We start from the raw sequence: 19,195 nt of genomic DNA, 5'->3' as shown, positions 1-19,195 counted from the left end.
AAAATCCTTAAGGAAAGCACAAGCAGTAATTTCTCTGACATTGGCCATAGCAACATTTTTCTAGATATGTCTCCTGAGGCAAGGAAGTTAAAAAAAAAAAAAAAAACTATTAGGAGAACAACAAAATGAAAAGTTTCTGCAGAGCAACAAAAATAATTGTCAAAACTAAAAGACAACCTACTTAATGGCAGGAGATATTTGCAAATGCCATATCTGATACAGGTTTAGTATCCAAAATATAAGAAATGATACAACTCAACACCCAAAACCCAAACAATCCAATTTAAAAATGGGCAGAAAACATGAACAGATGTTTCTTCAAAGAAGACACAGAGATGGCCAACAGACATGTGAAAAGATGCTCAATATCACTAACTATGAAAATACGAATCAAAACCATAACGAGATACCACCTCACACCTGCCAGAACGGCTAAAACCAACACCATAAGAAACAACAGGTGCTGGCGAGTTTATAGAGAAAGGGGACCCCCTACTGCACTGCTGGTAGGAATGCAAACTGGTACAGTCACTCTGGAAGACAGTGTGGAGGTTCCTCAGAAAGTTAAATAGGGAACCAGCCCATGGTCCAATAATAGCACTATGAGGTATTTACCCCCAAAGTACAAAAAGACTAATTCAGAGGGATACAGACATACATTCACACATAGCCAAACTATGGAAACAGTCTCGGTGCCCACCGAGAGAGGAATGGATAAAGAAGATGTGGATGTGGTATATACACATACAATGGAATATTACTTGGCCATGAAGAATGCTCTCTTGTCATTGGCAACTACAGGCACAGGGCAGAGAGTATAATGCTAAGCAAAACAAGTCAGAGAAAGACAAATATCATAGGATCTCACTCATATGTGGAATTTAAGAAACAAAACAAATGAGAAAGCAAAAAAGAGAGACAAACCAAGAAACACTCTTAAATATGGAGAACAGACTGATAGGTCACCAGAGAGGAGGTGGGGGGGGGGATGGGTGAAATAGGGGATGGGGATTAAAAAGAGCCTGTATCATGATGAAAATATAAATAGTTAAAAAAAAAAAAAAAAAAAAGGAAAAGGACCCTGAGAACTATGCCTGGAAGCCTTGAACTTCTCTGCTGTTTATGCTTTCTTTCTCCTGCTATCCTATTTCTTTATTTTTTTTTAAGGTTTTATTTATTTATTTGACAGACAGAGTTCACAAGTAGGCAGAGAGGCAGGCAGAGAGAGAGTAAGGGAAGCAGGCTCCCTGCTGAGCAGAGATCCTGATGTAAGGCTTGATCCCAGGACCCTGGGATCATGACCTGAGCTGAAAACAGAGGCTATGGAGTTTTGTGAGTCCTTCAGTGATCCAGACTGGGCAACTGACCAACTAAGCCTCATCACGATCTCATCCTGGAATAAATTCACTTTGAACAATGATGCAGCTTGGCCTGCTGTTTTAGACAGAACCACTGATTTTTCATGGCTTTCTTCGTGATGTGCCACTGAACAAGAATGGTACTAGCTGGAAAGTCTGGGAAAGGTGCTTTGCAATAAAGGTTACCTGAGCCAACCTAGTGTGGCAGCACCACAAGGCATCGACCTTCCAGAACCACTTTCGGAAAACAGTTCTTCAGGCTCAGCAGAGACTAGACTGAAGTGAGACTATTGTATTCTCAGTCCCTGAGGTCAGAATGAGAACAAGGAACAGGATGGAAAGGCAGGATCTTTTCTGTCACTTGCACTCACCCCCATATCCTCTCTTTCTCAAGGGTTTGGAGATTTTGGAAAGACAGGATGGTTTGCAAGACCTCTCTCAATGTCCTAGATTTGAATGGACATAGGATACCTGGGGATGCTTTGTCAAAGTTCAGATCCCGAGTTCCTGCACTCGTGATTCTCATTCAGTAGAGCTGAGACACAGCCCAGAAAGCTGCATTTTAAATAATAGCTGATATGAACTTCAGTTTGAAAAAGAATGTCCTTGGGCACTGTGAATATGGCTTGTGGTGTATCTCATATGGGACAGGGAGTGGGAGATGTGTCCTGGGGCACAAAAGTCTGCAGGGACATCTACCACCCAGGCATAGGGCAGATTAACTCACACCCATCCATCTCTTTGCCTGCTGGCCCAGGTGAGGAGTAGCTTGGGAGTGAGTGCTGCTTTGCTGGGAACACAGAAAACATGGCTTTGTCCCAGCTCTAGAGTTGGAGACAGTCTGAGGAAGAACGCTTTTGTAGAGTGAGAAGACCTCCTTGTCCCTTCAAAGTAGAACTAGGAGAAAGAAGCCACCGTGCCCACCTCTGGAGTGGTCCTTGCATTGAAAGATTTAAATTCCTAATTGGATGATTGCATTTAAAATTGCTTAGACTAAATGTGCATACTCTCCCAGATACCCTGATCCCAAAAAGGAAAGCCAAGAAACCATAATGAGTAAATTCCCAGGAGACTACAGACAAGCTGCTCTTGGCCAATGGCCAGGCAAGCCCCCAGGGCACACGTATCAGAACAACATATTTATTCGAAGGCTGTTTTTATTCTATACTCCCTGAAACTTCGTTTAGCCTTTCTGACATTCTTCCTTCAGGAAGAAACAGACAATTGGACCACAACACGCAACGGCTTACTACATCACTCTTGCTTTTAAGAAAAATTATTTTAACTCAATTTTGAGTTATGTAACCACAAAAGAAAAGAACAAAACCAGTGAACACTATTTTTGAGAAATGACAGACCCTTCAGATCATTTAAAACAGTATTTTTTTCCTTTTTTACCGACTGGCTATATCTATCTCCCTTTATCTAAAGTCCGTTAATACTCTCTTACCACACAGAATTATTTTACAGAAATAGGGGTGGATGACAAATCTTGGGAAAGCATATGTCACAGTAAGAAGAAAGATCTTTTTGTCCATAATAATTCTGATGCAACCGTTAACATGTCCCTGAGTAACAAGCTAGACATTCCTTCACAGAGAAAATTTACCTTTTCTTCTCCAACTGGTTTGGCTACAAAGGTAGAGAAAGCCACACTGACAAGTTTCTCAATACCAGTCAACATGTCCTGGACTACGACCTTGATGCTGATCTAAAACGAAAAGAAAAATAAATCAGTAAACGTCCAGCCATCCAGATAACACACAAGATTGCAGCAATCAAGATTCCGTGATGTAATTCATCATTCTTTTGTTTTTGAATAAAATCAGCATTTTAATTTATTTTTAAGCAACACTGTTCACTCAGTGATGTTCCATAAAATTAAAAAATAACTTTTTTTCTGATTATAGAAAAATATGTATTTACCATCTCCATGGTAACTTTGGTAAACATAAAAATAGATAAAAATGTAATCTCATTATCCAGAGCAAGTATTATTAGCAATCCCACCACCCAGACTAATAATTACTGATGTTTAGGTGAATTTTCTTCCAGTTTTATGTATATGTATATAAAGACACACATAAAGTCACATACTGCATTCATAGTTTCATACTGTAATTTTAAAAACCGGCATTATCTGACAAGCATTTTCTAATCCCGTTGTTACTGAATATGCTTTTGAAAACAAGATACTCATGAACACCTTGTAGACTGTTGGAGAGATGGGCCACAACTTTTTAAAATCTTTAGTCTTTCGGTTTCATAACCAAGTCCACGTGGACAAAATGGCATCGTGTTATCTGTAGCTTTTTCCTGTGGAAACTTTAGCTTGTGTCCGAGAATAAAAGGAAGAGGACAGAGGAAAAGGAGCTGTTATCCGTGTTTGGGTTGAATATAAAGAAGAGCACTAGCCCTCAGGAGAGAGGCCAAGCCCAGTGGCTACCGTGGGGCAAACGTCAGAGCTCACAGCTGAGAAAGCACCATCCTAATTAGTGCTGAGAGAGCTGGTTTTTTTGTTTTTTGTTTTTTAAGATTATTTATTTATTTATTTGACAGAGATCACAAGTAGGCAGAGAGAGAGGAGGAAGCAGGCTCCCTGCTGAGCAAAGAGCCCAATGTGGGGCTCCATCCCAAGACCCTGGGATCATGACCTGAGCAGAAGGCAGAGGCCTTAACCCACAGAGCCACCCAGGAACCCTGAGAGAGCTGTTTTTTAACACAAACATTTCTCTTCTGATTTCAAGTGTTTTGTGTCCTGTTCATATGGATACTAGGGTAAAGCCATCACCGTAGGGAAGGTTACTGCCAAACAGTTCTATTGAAGAGCAGTATGGGTTGAATGGTGTCCCCCACCAAATCCAGCACCTTATAATGTGACCTTACTTTGGAAGCAAGGTGGTTCAGATATAACTGGTTATGATGAGCCAGAGTAGAGAGGCTCCTGATCCCATGTGCTGATGTCCTTATAAAAAGGGGGAATTTGGATACAGACACAACACCATGGTGTTCTCATGGCAAAGAGGAAGGCAGAGATGGGGCTGATGGCAAAGGCATCAGCAAATCACCAGAAGCCCGGGGAGAGCCCTGAGCACATTCTCTTGCATAGTCCTCAGAAAGAGTCAACCCTACTGACACCTTGATTTAGGACTTCAAGCTTCTAGATCTGTGACATGATACATTTCTGTTGGTTAAGCCCCCTAGTCTGTGGGAACTCTGTTACTGTGGGCTCAACCAATAAATGTAATCCCTTCCTGTCTTCTGTGACCAGAGATCAAAGGGACTGGTACTAACCAACCTCGAAGTTGCAATATCAGATCCAGTAACTCCTTTCCTGCTACTCCTTTCCTGGACAGCGATTCCAAAAGCCTCTGAAAATGTTGCTATCACAACTATAGTAAAGAAATCAAAACCAAGTGGATGTAGTAGAGAAAGCTTCCAAACTTCCCTTCTCACTTCAGTTACTCTTCCTTTCAAAAACTAACTAATTATGGGGCTGGTTTCCAGGAGAAGGTGAAGAGACGGAGAACAAGGAGAGTCAGAATAATCAAGAAATAAAACCCATACTTTGCAAAGAACCAAGAGAGTGCCCTTCTCCCTTGTACGTTTACTTTCTGTGTACCCTTCTCGTGCAAATAGTGCATGGCATCACACTGAATTTTGGTAGCAGAGTCGACTGGGAAACACAAGGCCCTTATTACTTACCTATAAACCTGACCACAGATTCAAGGACCTTCTGAAATTCAGAATCTCACTCCAAATTATTCCAGAACTCCTCCTCTGTCCTCTGAAGAGATGGGCACCCGTAGTCAGGAGAAATGCGGTCACTTACCTCCATGCTTGTGCTGAAAGCTCTGGTAACTTTTGCTTTGATGGTTATAACTTGTCCAACTCTAGTTAAAAAGAGAAGGAGGGACTTTAGTAATCCTAGCACAGCTCATCTCAGACTTAAATGATTCACCTAAATGGACGTGCCATAGAGCAGTCCCCTGTGTCATGCTGATAATGTTCATACATGAAACCTCAGGTTAATGATAACAGAAAAAGGCAGCTGTAAAAACAGACGCCAGTCACTGTAAGCCACCTGTGTGTTCGCTGACTACTTCTATTCAAACAGAAAAGGGCCTTTGCAAAACGGTGCGCAAAACGACTTCCAAAATCTGCAACAGATACTTGGATTATATCACAGCTGTTTCCTTGAGAGAAGTTAAAACAAACACACAAGCCAACCTGTACAATGATACTTATTTTTAAATGTTTGTTCACAAATAAATGGGATACAAATGAGCAAGCGGCCAACGGATCAGCTTCACCAGGTTTACACAAACCCTCAGGGCGGCCGGAGGATCCATTCGCTCTCCACGACTATAGGACTCCTGGTCATACCATCTGAAACTGTTTCAGACCTTTTGGGTTCTGGCTCCCCAGTTACCTCCTGTCCCTTTTACCTTAAGGGTCCACCCACTGTAAGCCTGCTCAATGTTTCTCCCTTGCTTTCAAAGTTAAACTACACTCTCCATTTTCTTCTTCTTACTCTTCTGTTTCAGAGGAAGAAAGCCAGGTCTCTTCCAGACCGCTTTCTGTACCTGTGCCCTTGACCCACCCCCTCCTGATCCGTCCTCCCTCCCACCACCGGCTTAGCTCTCTTCTCTTTTCCTCAATCTCTGCCCCTTCCCTGACTTCTTAACAGTCTATGAAAATGCTCAAGGCTGCTTCTTTCTAAACATCTTTCTCTCGACCCTATTTTATCTCACCATCTTTTCTCTTCTCCTAAAATACTGCTTTCTTTTTCTAACTCATGCATTTAGGAAATGTTTACTGAGTTACAACTAGTCCTGGCACTGAGCTAAGACCTCAGGATACAGTGGTGAGCAAGATACGGTTGCTGACCGCAAGGAGACCAGTCTTTACCTGGGACACAGTCCATAGACAGATGAAGGGCAATGCTATGAAACTTCTTGAAAAAGAAAGGCTTGAGTAATACAAAAGCATCTATAAGAAGAGGCTAAGAAGAGGCTAATTCATGAATTAGCCTCTTCTTATAGATGCTTTTGTATCTTGGGATACAAAACTTGGGAAAGGAGTCAAAGGAGAGGTGACATTTGAGATGGGTCTTCAAAGAAGATGATTTTTCCAGGGGCCGAAGTGTGAGCGTTTCATTTCCCACTCACTTGTCAGCCCCTCAAATCTAGCTATTGCCTCCACATCTCACTTCTGATCCTTCCACAGTCACTTCCTAACAGCTAAATCCAACATCTCACCTCATTTAATGCCTTTCTTCAGGAAGCTTTCTCTTCTCTTGCATTCCAAAACAGTGTCCTCTTTTCTATCTCGGTTTCCTTCACTGATTTCTCTTCCTTAACCCATCCCTTCAGTGTAGACATCTCCTAAATTTCTGTCCTTTGTCCTATTCTCACTTCACTTTCTTTCTAGAAGACCTTGTTCTTGTCCATGATCCTGTCATCTTTATAGAAATGATTCTCAAATCTACATCTTTAGCCGGGACCTCATTCTTGAAACTCAAAGCCCTATTTCCAAATTTTTCTCAACAGATTCTACTAATAGTCATGGAGGCTCTACTAGTCTCAGTGTTAGCTACCTCCACACACACCACCCAATTTATCTTAATCCTCACATGGAGCACACACAAACCCAAATCAATTTTGTTTTTTCCCTTGTATATCTTCCTTGTAACCTTCCTAGCTCTGTTCAGTCAACTTTCTAGGACAGATTCACAGTAATAGTGCCAGGCAGAGTTAGAGTCCCTCTCCAAAGCTACAACAGTACTTTGTACTCATCAACTACTAAATTTTATGCTTGTCAGTCACAGTTGAAGAGGGGGAAGCACAGGCCACTTTTGTCTCTTCTGTGAGCACTGTCCTGCCTTTAAAAGTAGGGAAATTCCAGGGGCACCTGGGTGGCTCAGTCGGTTGAGGGTCTGACTCTTGGTTTCAGCTCAGGTCATGAACTCAAGGTCATGGGGTCGAACCCCTCTTTGAGCCCCGTGTGGAACCCCATGCTCAGTGGGGAGTTTGCTTGGGATTCTCTCTCTCCTTCTCCCTCCTCTGCCCTTCCCTCGTGTGGTGTCTCTGTCTCTCTCTCTCACAAATAACTCTTTTTTAAAAAATAGAAATAAATAAAGGTAAGGGAATTCCAAAGAATCTGGTTGTCCACCAAATGAAACTCTCAGTGCTGAATGTCAGGTGGATGGAATGACCAGAATTTCAACTCAAGAAAACCAGTTGCACAGCATGGCATTCAAGGTCTTCTGTTATCTGGCCCCAGTCTCTTGCTGGAGCCTCACCTCTCTGTAGACCAGGTTCTTCCCGAGCACTTTCTGCTCCTTCTCAGCCTCATGCTTGGATTCTTGCACATACCTCATTATGTGAAGTCCTTCTCCTATTCACCAGATGAAAATCTATACCTCGTTTGAGGCACACATTAAATGCCACCCCTCTCATTGATTCTACAGTCAAAACATGCACCTTTTTAAACTACCCCAGAAAATGGAGTTTCTATTTCACTCTAGGCCTGCATCCTGTCATGCTTTCTATTCTGATGATTATGTATCTGTCTGCCTCTCACCAGGCTTAGTGACTGCTATACTCCAAAATTGTACCATAATCATTCATATATCCTACGGAGTACAGAGTAGTACTTTTTGTATAGGCAATGAATATCTGAGAATTTTAAAAATATTGGATATTTTTAAATTGGATAACCAAATTATATGGTTTTCTATATGTAGCTTTCACTTCTCTCTTTTTATGGTTCAGGTCTCATGTTAAAAAAAAAAAAAAAGGCCCCTTTCCATGATGTTAGTGGCCACAAATCCTTTCTGATTACAGAAACACAAATTTGTGCAAAATGGAGCAAAATGGCAACCCACATTTCACTGATGAGGTCATTAGTTAAGTCTAGTTTATAGAATTTAAGTTTGGAAAATATATAATAGATATTTTATCACAATACACCATTGGCATTCCTAAATTTAATAATGGTGCTTCTATCTAGTCTTAAACAAGTTTGGATTCATAGTAATTGTAATTTTATCGAGATACAAACCCATGTAATTTTTTTCTCCTTCAGGGAAAAATCCCATTGCTAGTGTGTGAGCTTAGTCATTGGAACTTTATCTGCTTTTATAAGACTCTAGAATGTCCAGAGATCTAACAGTGACACTCCAGCTGCCTCTGAGAACAACTGGGAAGTGTTCAATAAAAATTTTAAACGTATTCAAAAAAACCCCACAGAAGTGGGTCAGGGAAAGCACTGGATTAAGCTTAAGAAGATCCAGGTCAAAGCACCCTCAATCCCCTAGTTTTCTCAGAGCATTATGCCTCAGTTTCTCCTTGGTACAAAAAAGAAGGTTGGGTTGATCTATAAAGGTCTTGCCATGTCTGTGATTCTAATTCAAGCCAAATATTTCTTCTGTGTCAGTTTTGAAGAAATAATTTCTTCATGCACGTGATTTTATTAAACTTAATTTTGTTTGTCTCTAAATAAATAAATGTCAAATAGATAAATGTAAGAGTAAGCCTGGAGAGACAGGCTGAGCATCTCACTGGACAAGACTATTCAGGGCTTGAAAACCGTGGCAACTACCCCCACGGTCTTTAAGAACCACCCAAGACGAGAAACAGATGGCCTTCTCTCTTCCTTTTCCTTGTTAGTTATGTTCATGTCTTCAAGGATAAAGATATTCAGGGAAAAACAAAAACAAAAAACAGAGATACAAACATAAAATCCAAGAAATTAAGTAAAACCATACAATCCAATTTATTACAGGTATTAGAATAAACCCTTTGAAAAACAAATCATTCTTAATTCTGTCCCCTGGAAAAAACCTAGAAATACTGACCAACCCTTTATAAATGAGTACATTTTCTGCCCACATTGTGATCTCTACTTACTTTTTTTTTTTTTACTATTTCTTTGGAAGAAATGTACGACTCTAAGTTTTGTAAAAGGTGAGCCCACCCTGTCAAACCAGAAAGTAAAGGAGTTACTGAAGACTTCTAACTTTGGGGTTATGTCCAAAGAACTTAGGAGCCAGATTGAAGAAGCTCCCACTCTTCAAAGACAAGGCAATTTAAGTATCCATAAGAATAACCACACCCAAACTGAAATGTATCAACTATGTTAAAGTCCATGAGCTTATGATGATATTATATAAAGGAAAAGAATTACACCTGTCTTTCCCGGACAAATTTTGCTTAAGGATAGCCAAGTAATTAATGAGACAAATGGTCTCTCTAAGCAAATATTTGAGAAAATAAATGAAGACGAAATGATAGGGTTGGCATATCACCATTTTATCAGTAACTAATGAAATAATGTTCTAGGTAATGCTCATCAGACATTATGTGCTCTTGATAAGAACTGGCTTTACCAAAACATCAAAACTTCATCAAATCAATTTTTAGACGTAACTATCATTTTACAAGAAATACAAAGAATGGGTGAACATCTTAAACGGGGATACAATGAGCAAATACAAAATGTGGTAAACTCTCTAGGACAATTTACCAGGTTTCTTTAATAAATAAACTAAGGGAAATGAAAGAAGAGAAAATGTTATGTGAAAAGGCTTATCAACCATACTGAAACGTGATTCAAGAAATCAATTGTTTAATTAAAAAAAAAACATTTTTGGAGACCACTGGGAATATCGATTTTTGTTAATGGTGCTGTGATTACGTTATTATGTTTCCTAAAAGAGCTCTTATCATATAGAAATATATAATGAAATATTCACAGATGATGCCTGAGATTTCCTTCAAAGTCATTCAGGTGCGTGGTGGGGAAGCTAATAAAACAAGAGTGTCCCTCAGTTGGTCATTATTGTAGTTGGGTGATGGTCCGTGGGGATTCACTATTCCAATCTCTACTTCCGTGTATGTTTGAAACCTTCGTTAATCTTGAAATTTTCTGCAGTAAGAGATGGTAAAGCACATACAAGCTCCCTCACATAATATGTTCTTCCTAATTTAACATCTGTACTCAAGATGAATCAATGTTTACCAACAACCTAATGATGAAATTCACCATCACAGACCTGCTTATTATCATTAATTATTCTTCTAGTCAAGGAAAAAGCCATTACGAGGCAGCTTTCGGAAATCCTGCTCTGTCTCAAACCAGAATGTATTTTTGTAGAGAGCTATTTCTCCACGAAATCAGGACTGTGAATTTATACTTAAAAGTCTTTACTAAAAGTAGGTCCTGCAATTACTATTCCACTGATTTACACGAGGTCAACTGTTACTGATTTTATTAACAAACTGGATCACTGACGCCAAATAAATGAGCACAGGTGCCACAAATATGTTGTAAATGAGCCAATAAGGGTGGGAGACAGGTGTGGTAGAGTGATACCACCTACCTTGCCATCTCCTCAAACTGTATGTCATCCACTGAGGCTGTAACACAGGAAACCCCGGCATGTTTTTCAGCTTCAAAAAACAGATGAAAATGGGCTGCATCAATAGTTACGTTTAAACATTTCAGCACAAGGGAAAAGAAATAAAAACTAAATGGACTTATTCTAGTAGCTCATCTCTGGTTCAGGTTAAGTACCACTCTGGGTACTTGGGGGAGTACACACTTGGGGGAGACCTGGGTCAGTAACAGTTCTTCAGCTCTTAAGTTGTGTTTCTATTGCATTGAAATGACTGTACTTTCTTCTAAGTTTTAACTTACACTGTCTTTGATTTGAAATTCAATACCGATACCTAGTATATCTAGCGATTGAAATAGTAATTTTAGTTCGTTGGTGCCAACTTCAAATATTTTGACAGATACTACCCTCCTTTTGTTTTAAAAACAATGCATTAAAGCTGTATCCATTATCCCACATAACCAGAAGCTGCTTATATTTTGACCAGTTAACATGTATAAGCACTGAACAGTATGGAGATCCTGAAATCATACTCCAAATCAGAGAGCAGCTGGGTGTCAGAGAAATATTTGGCACATACGAGGTATTTAGTCAATGTTTATTGTTCATTATTATCAAATTCAGTATGTATTAATTATGTTGGAGAGGACAGTATTAAATAGGGTGGAAAGAGATTAAGGAAGAAACCCTAGCTATGTCCATATTCCATGTCTGCATTTAATCTGTTAAAGTGGGTTTTTTTGGATTATTGACTTTGTTTTATGTTTTTTTAAAGATTTTATTATTTAATTGTCAGAGAGAGAGAGAGAGAGCAAGTGAGCGAGCACACAAGCAGGGAGAGTGGCAGGCAGAGGCAGAGAGAGAAGCAGGCTCCCTGCCAAGTAAGGAGCCTGATGCAGGACTCAATCCCAGGACCCTGGGATCATGACCTGAGCTGAAGGCAGTGGCTTAACCAACTGAGCCACCCAGGCTCCCAATTTTTTTTTTAATATAAAAAAAAGCCAGAACTTATTCTCTTCAGGAAAATGTGGACATGTGCTTCTGCCAGAATCTGATTTTGATGAATAGTTAAAATCCAAAGAGATTGTGCTGGCTTTTTAGGAACTTCTAACCCCAATTTTGGAGACATTGCTCCTGCTTCCACATGATGGAAGAGATGGAAGAGATGGTAAATTGCGTGGACATTGTCTTCTTCATGTGGATACTTTAACTGCAGTAATACCTGACCATGCGAGATAAAAAGAGGCAAGAAAATACTCCAGAAAGCAGGTATTTAGTACACTCTGTCATATAATGTCATTTGCAGAAAACTGGAATTTTGGTTTTACCAGTTGGAAATAAGAAACTGTTTTTCCAAACATGCACATAATGCAAACTGAGTTATCAAAAGGTAATCATAGCAGCACTCTGTGTATGAGGGATGGAGAGTGGAAGATTGGATTCCCAGCTATTAAGTTCAGTGAGAGGTAGGGAATGTAAAAGTATCAGACTTCAGAAATACTCAACTTGGGCTCAACTGAATTCAGTGTATCAAACACCTGTTAAATTCCTGATTTAACAGGAATTAAGTCCTTAATGATTAAATCCTTATTGATTTCCAGATACTGAGCTGAGTCGGTCCCATCTTTTACCAAGTCTACTTGGGGGCAATTAGAGAGCCAGCCATAGCTGGTGCCCTTTTGAAGCTTAAGATTTTCAGAGAACTACTGGATCCTTGCAAATATGTGCTATAAAACATAAACTAAGGAGTACCTAAAGAACATTCATCCCACTTACCTGACATGAAGGAACAGGATGTTCCTTCTTCTAAAGAAGAAGAACAGGATGTTCTTCTTCGAAACTATTCTTGTTAAGAAACCATTACCACATATGTCAACCTAAGTGACCAATTTTGAAAGATTTAAATGATAACTAAAGGGCAATAATCAGCAAGGCTAAATTTTTATTATATATATCAAGCATCTATTATATATATATATATATATATATATAAATACATATAATTTTGTCACTATATATAGCACTATATATAATTTATATGTCATATTATAATTTATGTTATATATATATATATAATATATAGCATTAAAATAGATTGGGATCATGAACAAACATTATCATAATAATAGTTACCATTTATCAAACATGTATTATTGACCAGGCACTAAGTTGTGTATTTATGGATGTCAATTACATTAGGTTGGTACCATTTTTAGTTTACCTTTACAAATGAGGAAATTTAGGCTTAGAAATATCAACTCCATTGTTCTACATAGTAGATTTGACTACAGAAGCAATAGGAACTCTCAGAAAAGAGCAGTCAAGGAACACTCTTCAGAGAAGTGCTTAGCTAGATATGGGTTTCAGAGGCTCAATTTACAGTTTACACTATAGACTTTTAAGGGTCATTAAATTAAAAACAGAAAACAAAACTATGGGGAACCAACATAGGACCACAATTTTTATGTGTGTTTCTATGCAGTTCTTTTATTTTGTTTACAAGTGTGTCATCTATAAGTTCAATAGGACGAACTTGCTCTTGATTTTTTATTTTGACTCTCCTCCATACAATGACTGTCCTTCTTCACCAATAAAAGTGGAGAAACTCTAAAGCTATTACTGATTTTGTGGAGAAGCTGAGACAAGCTGGGAATAGTAGCAGACTAGCTAAATGGTTGTGATCCAGGTATGAGATGATGATTGATTAAAGTGGTGGTATCTCCTTTCATTCATTTCTTTAACAAATGTTGACTAAAGATCCGTGATATGCTAGCATCTATGTAAGGGGCTGGCAATATATAACAGCCATGATCTCTGTTCTCAGAGTCTAGTGGAGAAGCCAGGGATTAATAAAATGAACAAGTAATAACAAAATGAATTAAGTGCCCTGAGGAAAACATGGTTTTTATGGGAGTCGTAACAGAGAAACCGGGCATAGATGGGATGACAGGAAGATGCACCTGGAGGGGATGCTTCAGCAGAGATCTGAAAGATGATTAAGACGGAAATAGATGTGTTGGGGAGGAAGAACAGAAAAAAGGTGAACACAATGAGCAGAGGGAACACCATATACAAAGATCCTGATCAAAGTCTTTGAAGATAAAATGCAGAAAGCAAGAGGGGTGCCTGGGTGGCTCAGTTGGTTAAGCACCTGACTCTTGATTTCAACACAGGTCATAATCTCAGGGTCATGAGATTGAGCCCTGACTTGGGCTCCACAATCATCATGGAGTCTCTTGAGAGTCTCTCTTTCCCTCTCCCTCTGTCCTTCTCTCTCCCCACTTGAGCATGCACTCTAATAAATAATAAAATCTTTGGGGAAAAAATGCAGAAAGCAAGAAGGAGAGCTGAAGGGTTGGTTGAGAATAGACTATGCACAGGGCCTTGAAGTTCTTGGTTGACACTTTTATAATTATTATTAAAGATATTGTTCCAACGTCTTCTGGACTCCAATGTTTCTGATAATGTCAGAAGTAATTCTAAGCGTCATTCTCCTAGGTATAGCATAGTGTTTTTCTCTGCCTGCTTTCGAGATTTTCTTTTCATCATAGTTTGCCTGTGATGTACTCAGATGTGAGTTTTTTAGTATTCATCTTGCTTGGTAGCCTGTGATCTTCTTCAATCTGTAAACGTATGTCTTTCAACACATGTGGGAAAATTTCAGCTATTATTTCTTTAAATATTTGTTTTATGCTTCATATTTTTCTCCTCTCTTTTGGGGCCCCAATGACAAGTATGTTACACCCAAGTGCCCCTTGGTTCTTTTTTTCGTTTCCATTTCTCTACTACTATCTTTTCATTCTTTAGACCATAATTTTCATTACATCTTCAAGCACAGTTACAATAGCTGCTACATAACCCCAGAAGCCTAAATTCTAGCACGTGGGTCATCTAGAGATTGATCTCCATTATCTTTTCACTTAAGAATGCATCATATTGGGGTGCCTGGGTGGCTCAGTGGATTAAAGACTCTGCCTTCAGCTCAGGCCATGATCCCAAGGTCCTGGGATTGAGCCCCACATCGGGCTCTCTGCTCAGCGGCAAGGCTGCTTCCCCCCTCTCACTCTGGCTGCCTCTCTGTCTACTTGTGATCTCTCTCTGTTAAATAAATAAATAAAATCTTAAAAGAAAAAAGAATGCATCATATTTTCCTGTCTCTTTGTTTATCAAGTAATTTTGGACTGTATCATAGCCATTAAGAGTGATACACTGTATAAATCATGGATTCATACATGTTCCTCTGAACAGTACTGGTTTGTTGTTGGTTTTTTTTCCCAAGTAAGCAGTTAACTAAACTCAAACTATAAAACTCTTGTCTTCCTAGAGATTGGGATAGCCCTTTTTAGTTCTTTTGGCATTATCTAGGAAGGTTGGAGTTTCTCTTATGCATATATAATTCAAGGTTCGCCAGAGATTTGAGAAAAAAACATAGATTTTAGGGTGCTGCCTCTCTGGTTCACTCCTTTCTTGAAATTTCCTCCTCACATTTCAGTAGCTGTGTTTCCCCCAAATCCTCTGGTTCTTCAAATAAGCAAGTCTGTAGGTTTTCCATCAGAAATTTAGTTGGCAATGAAACGGAGTCTTTCTTCAGGCTTAAAGTCATTAAAAAAAAAAAAAATGAAACAAAGTTAGATAGTATCATTCTCTTCTCCTAAGTGTTGACTTCCAAATGTTCTAAATCTGCTTTTGTTCACTTGTTAGTTGCCAAAAGTAGATTTTATTCAATGATTTTTTCCAGAGTTTATAGTTGTTACCTATGTAACTTTTTTTTTCTGATAGGAGATACTTCCCATGCTAGATAATTACAGCCTTTAATAAGGAAGACAACGGGGAAGATTAACAAGGTATGATACGATCAGATTAGCACGTTCAAGAACTTCAGATGTGGGGTGGAGAGGAAACAAGAATGAACGGAGAAGATCAATTTAGAAGTCATTGCTGAAGCTCACATGAAGGATAACGGTAGCTTGGCCTGGGCGGTGGTAATGGGAGCATAGCAAAATGGGTGGGTTTGAGTGATTCCTTGAAGGTAACATTGACAGGACTTGGCTCATGGGTTGAATGTGTAGGGGGGAAAGCCAGGTAGAGAGAGATATCAAGAATGGATGACTCCTAGATTTCTCATCTGTCCAACTGGATGGCTTGCATGCCACTCCTGAGAAAGTAAATCCTGGGAAAGATTCAGAAATGAAACAGAAGGAAATAAGAGTCTGTGGCATTTCAAAATAAGAAGTGGATATGGAAGGTGGAGGATGCCTCAGATATGACGTCAGTCCTCTAGGTTTAAGGAACTAGAAAAATGGGGCTACTGACAGAAATGAGATTTAATGCCAAAATAATAGTGAACATATTAAATCTTTCTGAAAATACTGAGAAGATATTTTGGATTCTAGCAGTGCCTGGGAGTCATGGCTGTGCCTTGAGGGTTATGACTATATGATCACTATTTATCATAGTAAGTGGCTGTAAAAAAGTGTTGGTCAATAAGGAACTCTGGCCAGGAAAATGCCAGGAAAAGAAGTTTTTGCTTTATCCTTATTATATAAAGGAAAGCACTATGGTGCAACATTTCTCGGCCACAGATTCTGTTACACCTTGGCTAAATGATGTCTCTTGCTTATGTGGTGCTTCTCACCATGGGGTGGTGAACACAGGTTATCTCCATGTGTCCAAACCAATGGTATATTAAAGGTTTCTTTAATGTTGTATTGTTAGTAATCTACAACATTCATCCAGAGTTATCTGGTTATCAGAGTTAACTGGTTATCAATTGAATCAATCTGTGGTCTGGATTTCCCAAGAAATTTTTGTGGCAGTGCAGGAGGCCAACTGTTTATCCTTTACAAAACAGAGGCACTAAGTGAGATAACTAAAAGTCACTGCAAGATTCACATAATATATTCAGTTGCCTTGGCAAAAGGCATCATTATTATTAGCAACCTCAATGACTTTTACACTTCTCTTAGATGTGAATTAATTTTATATTCATGCTTCCATTATTTATGTAATTATAATCGACCTCAAATACTGATAAAAACTGTTAAGACAGAAACCAAACAGACCTATCAACAAACAGAAAACAAACAAGCAGATTGGCATAAATATGTGACTGAATTTTGTGGGTGGGTTACACACGGGGGATTACAAACCCTATTGATGCTCGGTGAGAAAAGCAGGGTTCTGTAATCATCTGTGCTTTACTTTTGTCCTCTGTAAAATAAGAGTCCTAAGATAATGATTTTAAGTTCCTTCCAGCTCTAGTAGTTTATCCTAACATATTTTCCTTCAAAATGTACATTTGCTGAGTCTGTTAAGTGCCATATGCAAAGTCTGACTTCATTTTAGAAATGAGATTCCAAGGTCTGGACCCATCCGTCACCCACCTACCCATCCATAAAAGCAGGTTTTTATTTAGAGCTTACTAAGCACTGGAGAACTAGCTTCAGTTCACATGCTAATTAGCCAGGCAAGAAATAAAGAGGTGAACAACAGATCCATACACAAAATAATTACAGATTTTGCTGAGTGGCATGAAGGGAAAAAAAGGGGCATTGTGATCAAACTGCTTAAAGGGTACAAATGTAAGCAGGTGGCCAAGAAAGACCTCTCTGGGGAAAGGATATTTAAGCTGAGATATAATGACAAAAAAAGGGCCAAAAGAAGAGCATAATAGTAAAACAAGAAGCAGGTGCAAATGTCCTGAGACAAGGCTTAAATAAAGGTGTGGTAGCCACAAACTGAATGCAGCAGCCAGTATGAGAAGTGAGTAGTCTCCTCTCAAAGCAGACATTAAAGAGAGGTGCAGAAACGTAAACCAGTACCACTTAGAGGCAGTACCATGCCTCTAAGTATATTTTCATCATTGTTGAAAATGTAGGGTGTTTTGTTTTGTTTTTTTTTTTTTTTTTCAACAAAAGTATGTCATGGGCTTATTCTTGTTCTTTTTACATGAATTAAATTATAGTCAACATCAAAAAAAGTAACCCACATAAACAGAAAGCTCTCTGGGTCCTCACTTATATATTGGAGTAAAGTAGTTCTAAGGCCAAAATGTTTAAGAATCACTGGTCTGGGTCATTCTCATGTTGGATGCACTAGCTCAGTCCTTCAAGTTCCCCGCTGCCCCGGGCTCACAACTGTAAAGACCTTCTCCTTCTTTCTCTTTCCTCAAGAATACTCAACTTTTGTAGCAACATGGACGGGACTGGAGGAGATTATGCTGAGTGAAATAAGTCAAGCAGAGAGAGTCAATTATCATATGGTTTCACTTATTTGTGGAGCATAACAAAAAGCATGGAGGACATGGGGAGTTAGAGAGAAGGGGGTTGGGGTAAATTGGAAGGGGAGGTGAACCATGAGAGACTATGGACTCTGAAAAACAATCTGAGGGTTTTGAAGGGGCGGGGGGGGGGGTAGGTTGGGGGAACCAGGTGGTAGGTATTGGAGAGGGCACGGATTGCATAGAGCACTGGGTGTGGTGCAAAAACAGTGAATACTGTTATGCTGAAAAGAAATTTAAAAAAAAAAAAAAAAAAAAAAGAATCCCGGCTCCAGCAACTGTGGTGCGGGCTGGGGCTCGAGCGTGGGCCCCTCACTGGGTTGGGTCGGCCGGCTCCCGGGCCTGGGGATCTCCCGCCACCCCACATCCCCACAGCCAAGCCCGCGCGCCAGTTCCCGGACACCCCCTACCACATCGAGGCGCCTCGCACCCACCACCGCAGGGGCGCCGGGCACCCCGCCGCCGGGCCTCCCGGCCTCTCGCGCTCCCCTTCCAGCCCCACAGCACCACCCCCCGGCAGCCCCCTACCCGCCAGGCAGGCAGTGGCGTCGATCCACTTGAGCAGCTGCCCCGCGCTCAGCTCCCCGCGCGAGTTGGCGTGCGCGGGCCGGATGGCCTGGCTCATGCGCACCTCCCCGGGCGCCGGGCACTCCATGGCCCAGCCCACAACGAAGCCCCCGGGCCGCCCGCGTCCCGCAGGTTCTGTCCGCGCTGAGCCCGCCCCCGCCCCGCAGGGCACCCGCGCCGCCTGCCCCTTCTGCCCCGAATCCCGCTCCCTGCTGGCCGCCAGGTGCACGGGGAGCTGGGATCTGGGGTGCCAGGGATATCAGCCAACTCCGGGGTCACCGAGGTTGGCAAAGCTGGGAACGGTCCGAGTTTGTTACTGTGAGGGGAGGTGAGCAGTGGTTATGACAGAGGACCGTGGAAAGAATGAAATGAGGTCACGGACGCAACTCTTAGCACGTGCCTGGCTGAGCGGATCCAGGTGTTTGGTAAGTAAGCTGTGAGGTTAACACCCGTCCCAAGACTGCGGAGGGAGGTTTAGGATTGATTAGTTAAAAGCTGTCCAGAGAATGTGGACTTTGGCTTTAGAAGCCGGCTTTTGAGTATTGGACTACCCTTTCCCCCACCTGGCTGTTGACGGACAGGTAGAGTGGG

At 40.5% G+C, this 19,195-nt stretch overlaps 1 protein-coding gene across 2 annotated transcripts in view; it reads right to left on the bottom strand.

Annotated features, from left to right (window-relative positions):
- The window catches only part of ACOT12 (acyl-CoA thioesterase 12), a 49,430-nt gene extending 30,476 nt beyond the window's left edge, over positions 1 to 18,954 (bottom strand). The window contains exons 1-4 of one of the 2 annotated variants that reach the window (XM_082724740.1): positions 18,566 to 18,954; positions 10,744 to 10,813; positions 5,191 to 5,251; positions 2,968 to 3,069 (exon numbers count right to left, since the gene is read on the bottom strand). In XM_082724740.1, coding sequence (XP_082580866.1) covers positions 2,968 to 3,069; positions 5,191 to 5,251; positions 10,744 to 10,813; positions 18,566 to 18,692 — 360 coding nt within the window. In that variant the 5' untranslated portion in view covers positions 18,693 to 18,954. The remainder of the gene's footprint in view (positions 1 to 2,967; positions 3,070 to 5,190; positions 5,252 to 10,743; positions 10,814 to 18,565) is intronic. The other variant, XM_082724739.1, reaches the window with a different exon arrangement.
- Between the last annotated feature and the right edge of the window lie 241 nt (positions 18,955 to 19,195).

This window comes from Mustela nivalis (assembly GCF_964662115.1).
Source record: "Mustela nivalis genome assembly, chromosome: 3".
Classification (NCBI taxonomy): domain Eukaryota; kingdom Metazoa; phylum Chordata; class Mammalia; order Carnivora; family Mustelidae; genus Mustela; species Mustela nivalis.
This window is presented reverse-complemented; position numbering and strand designations above follow the sequence as displayed.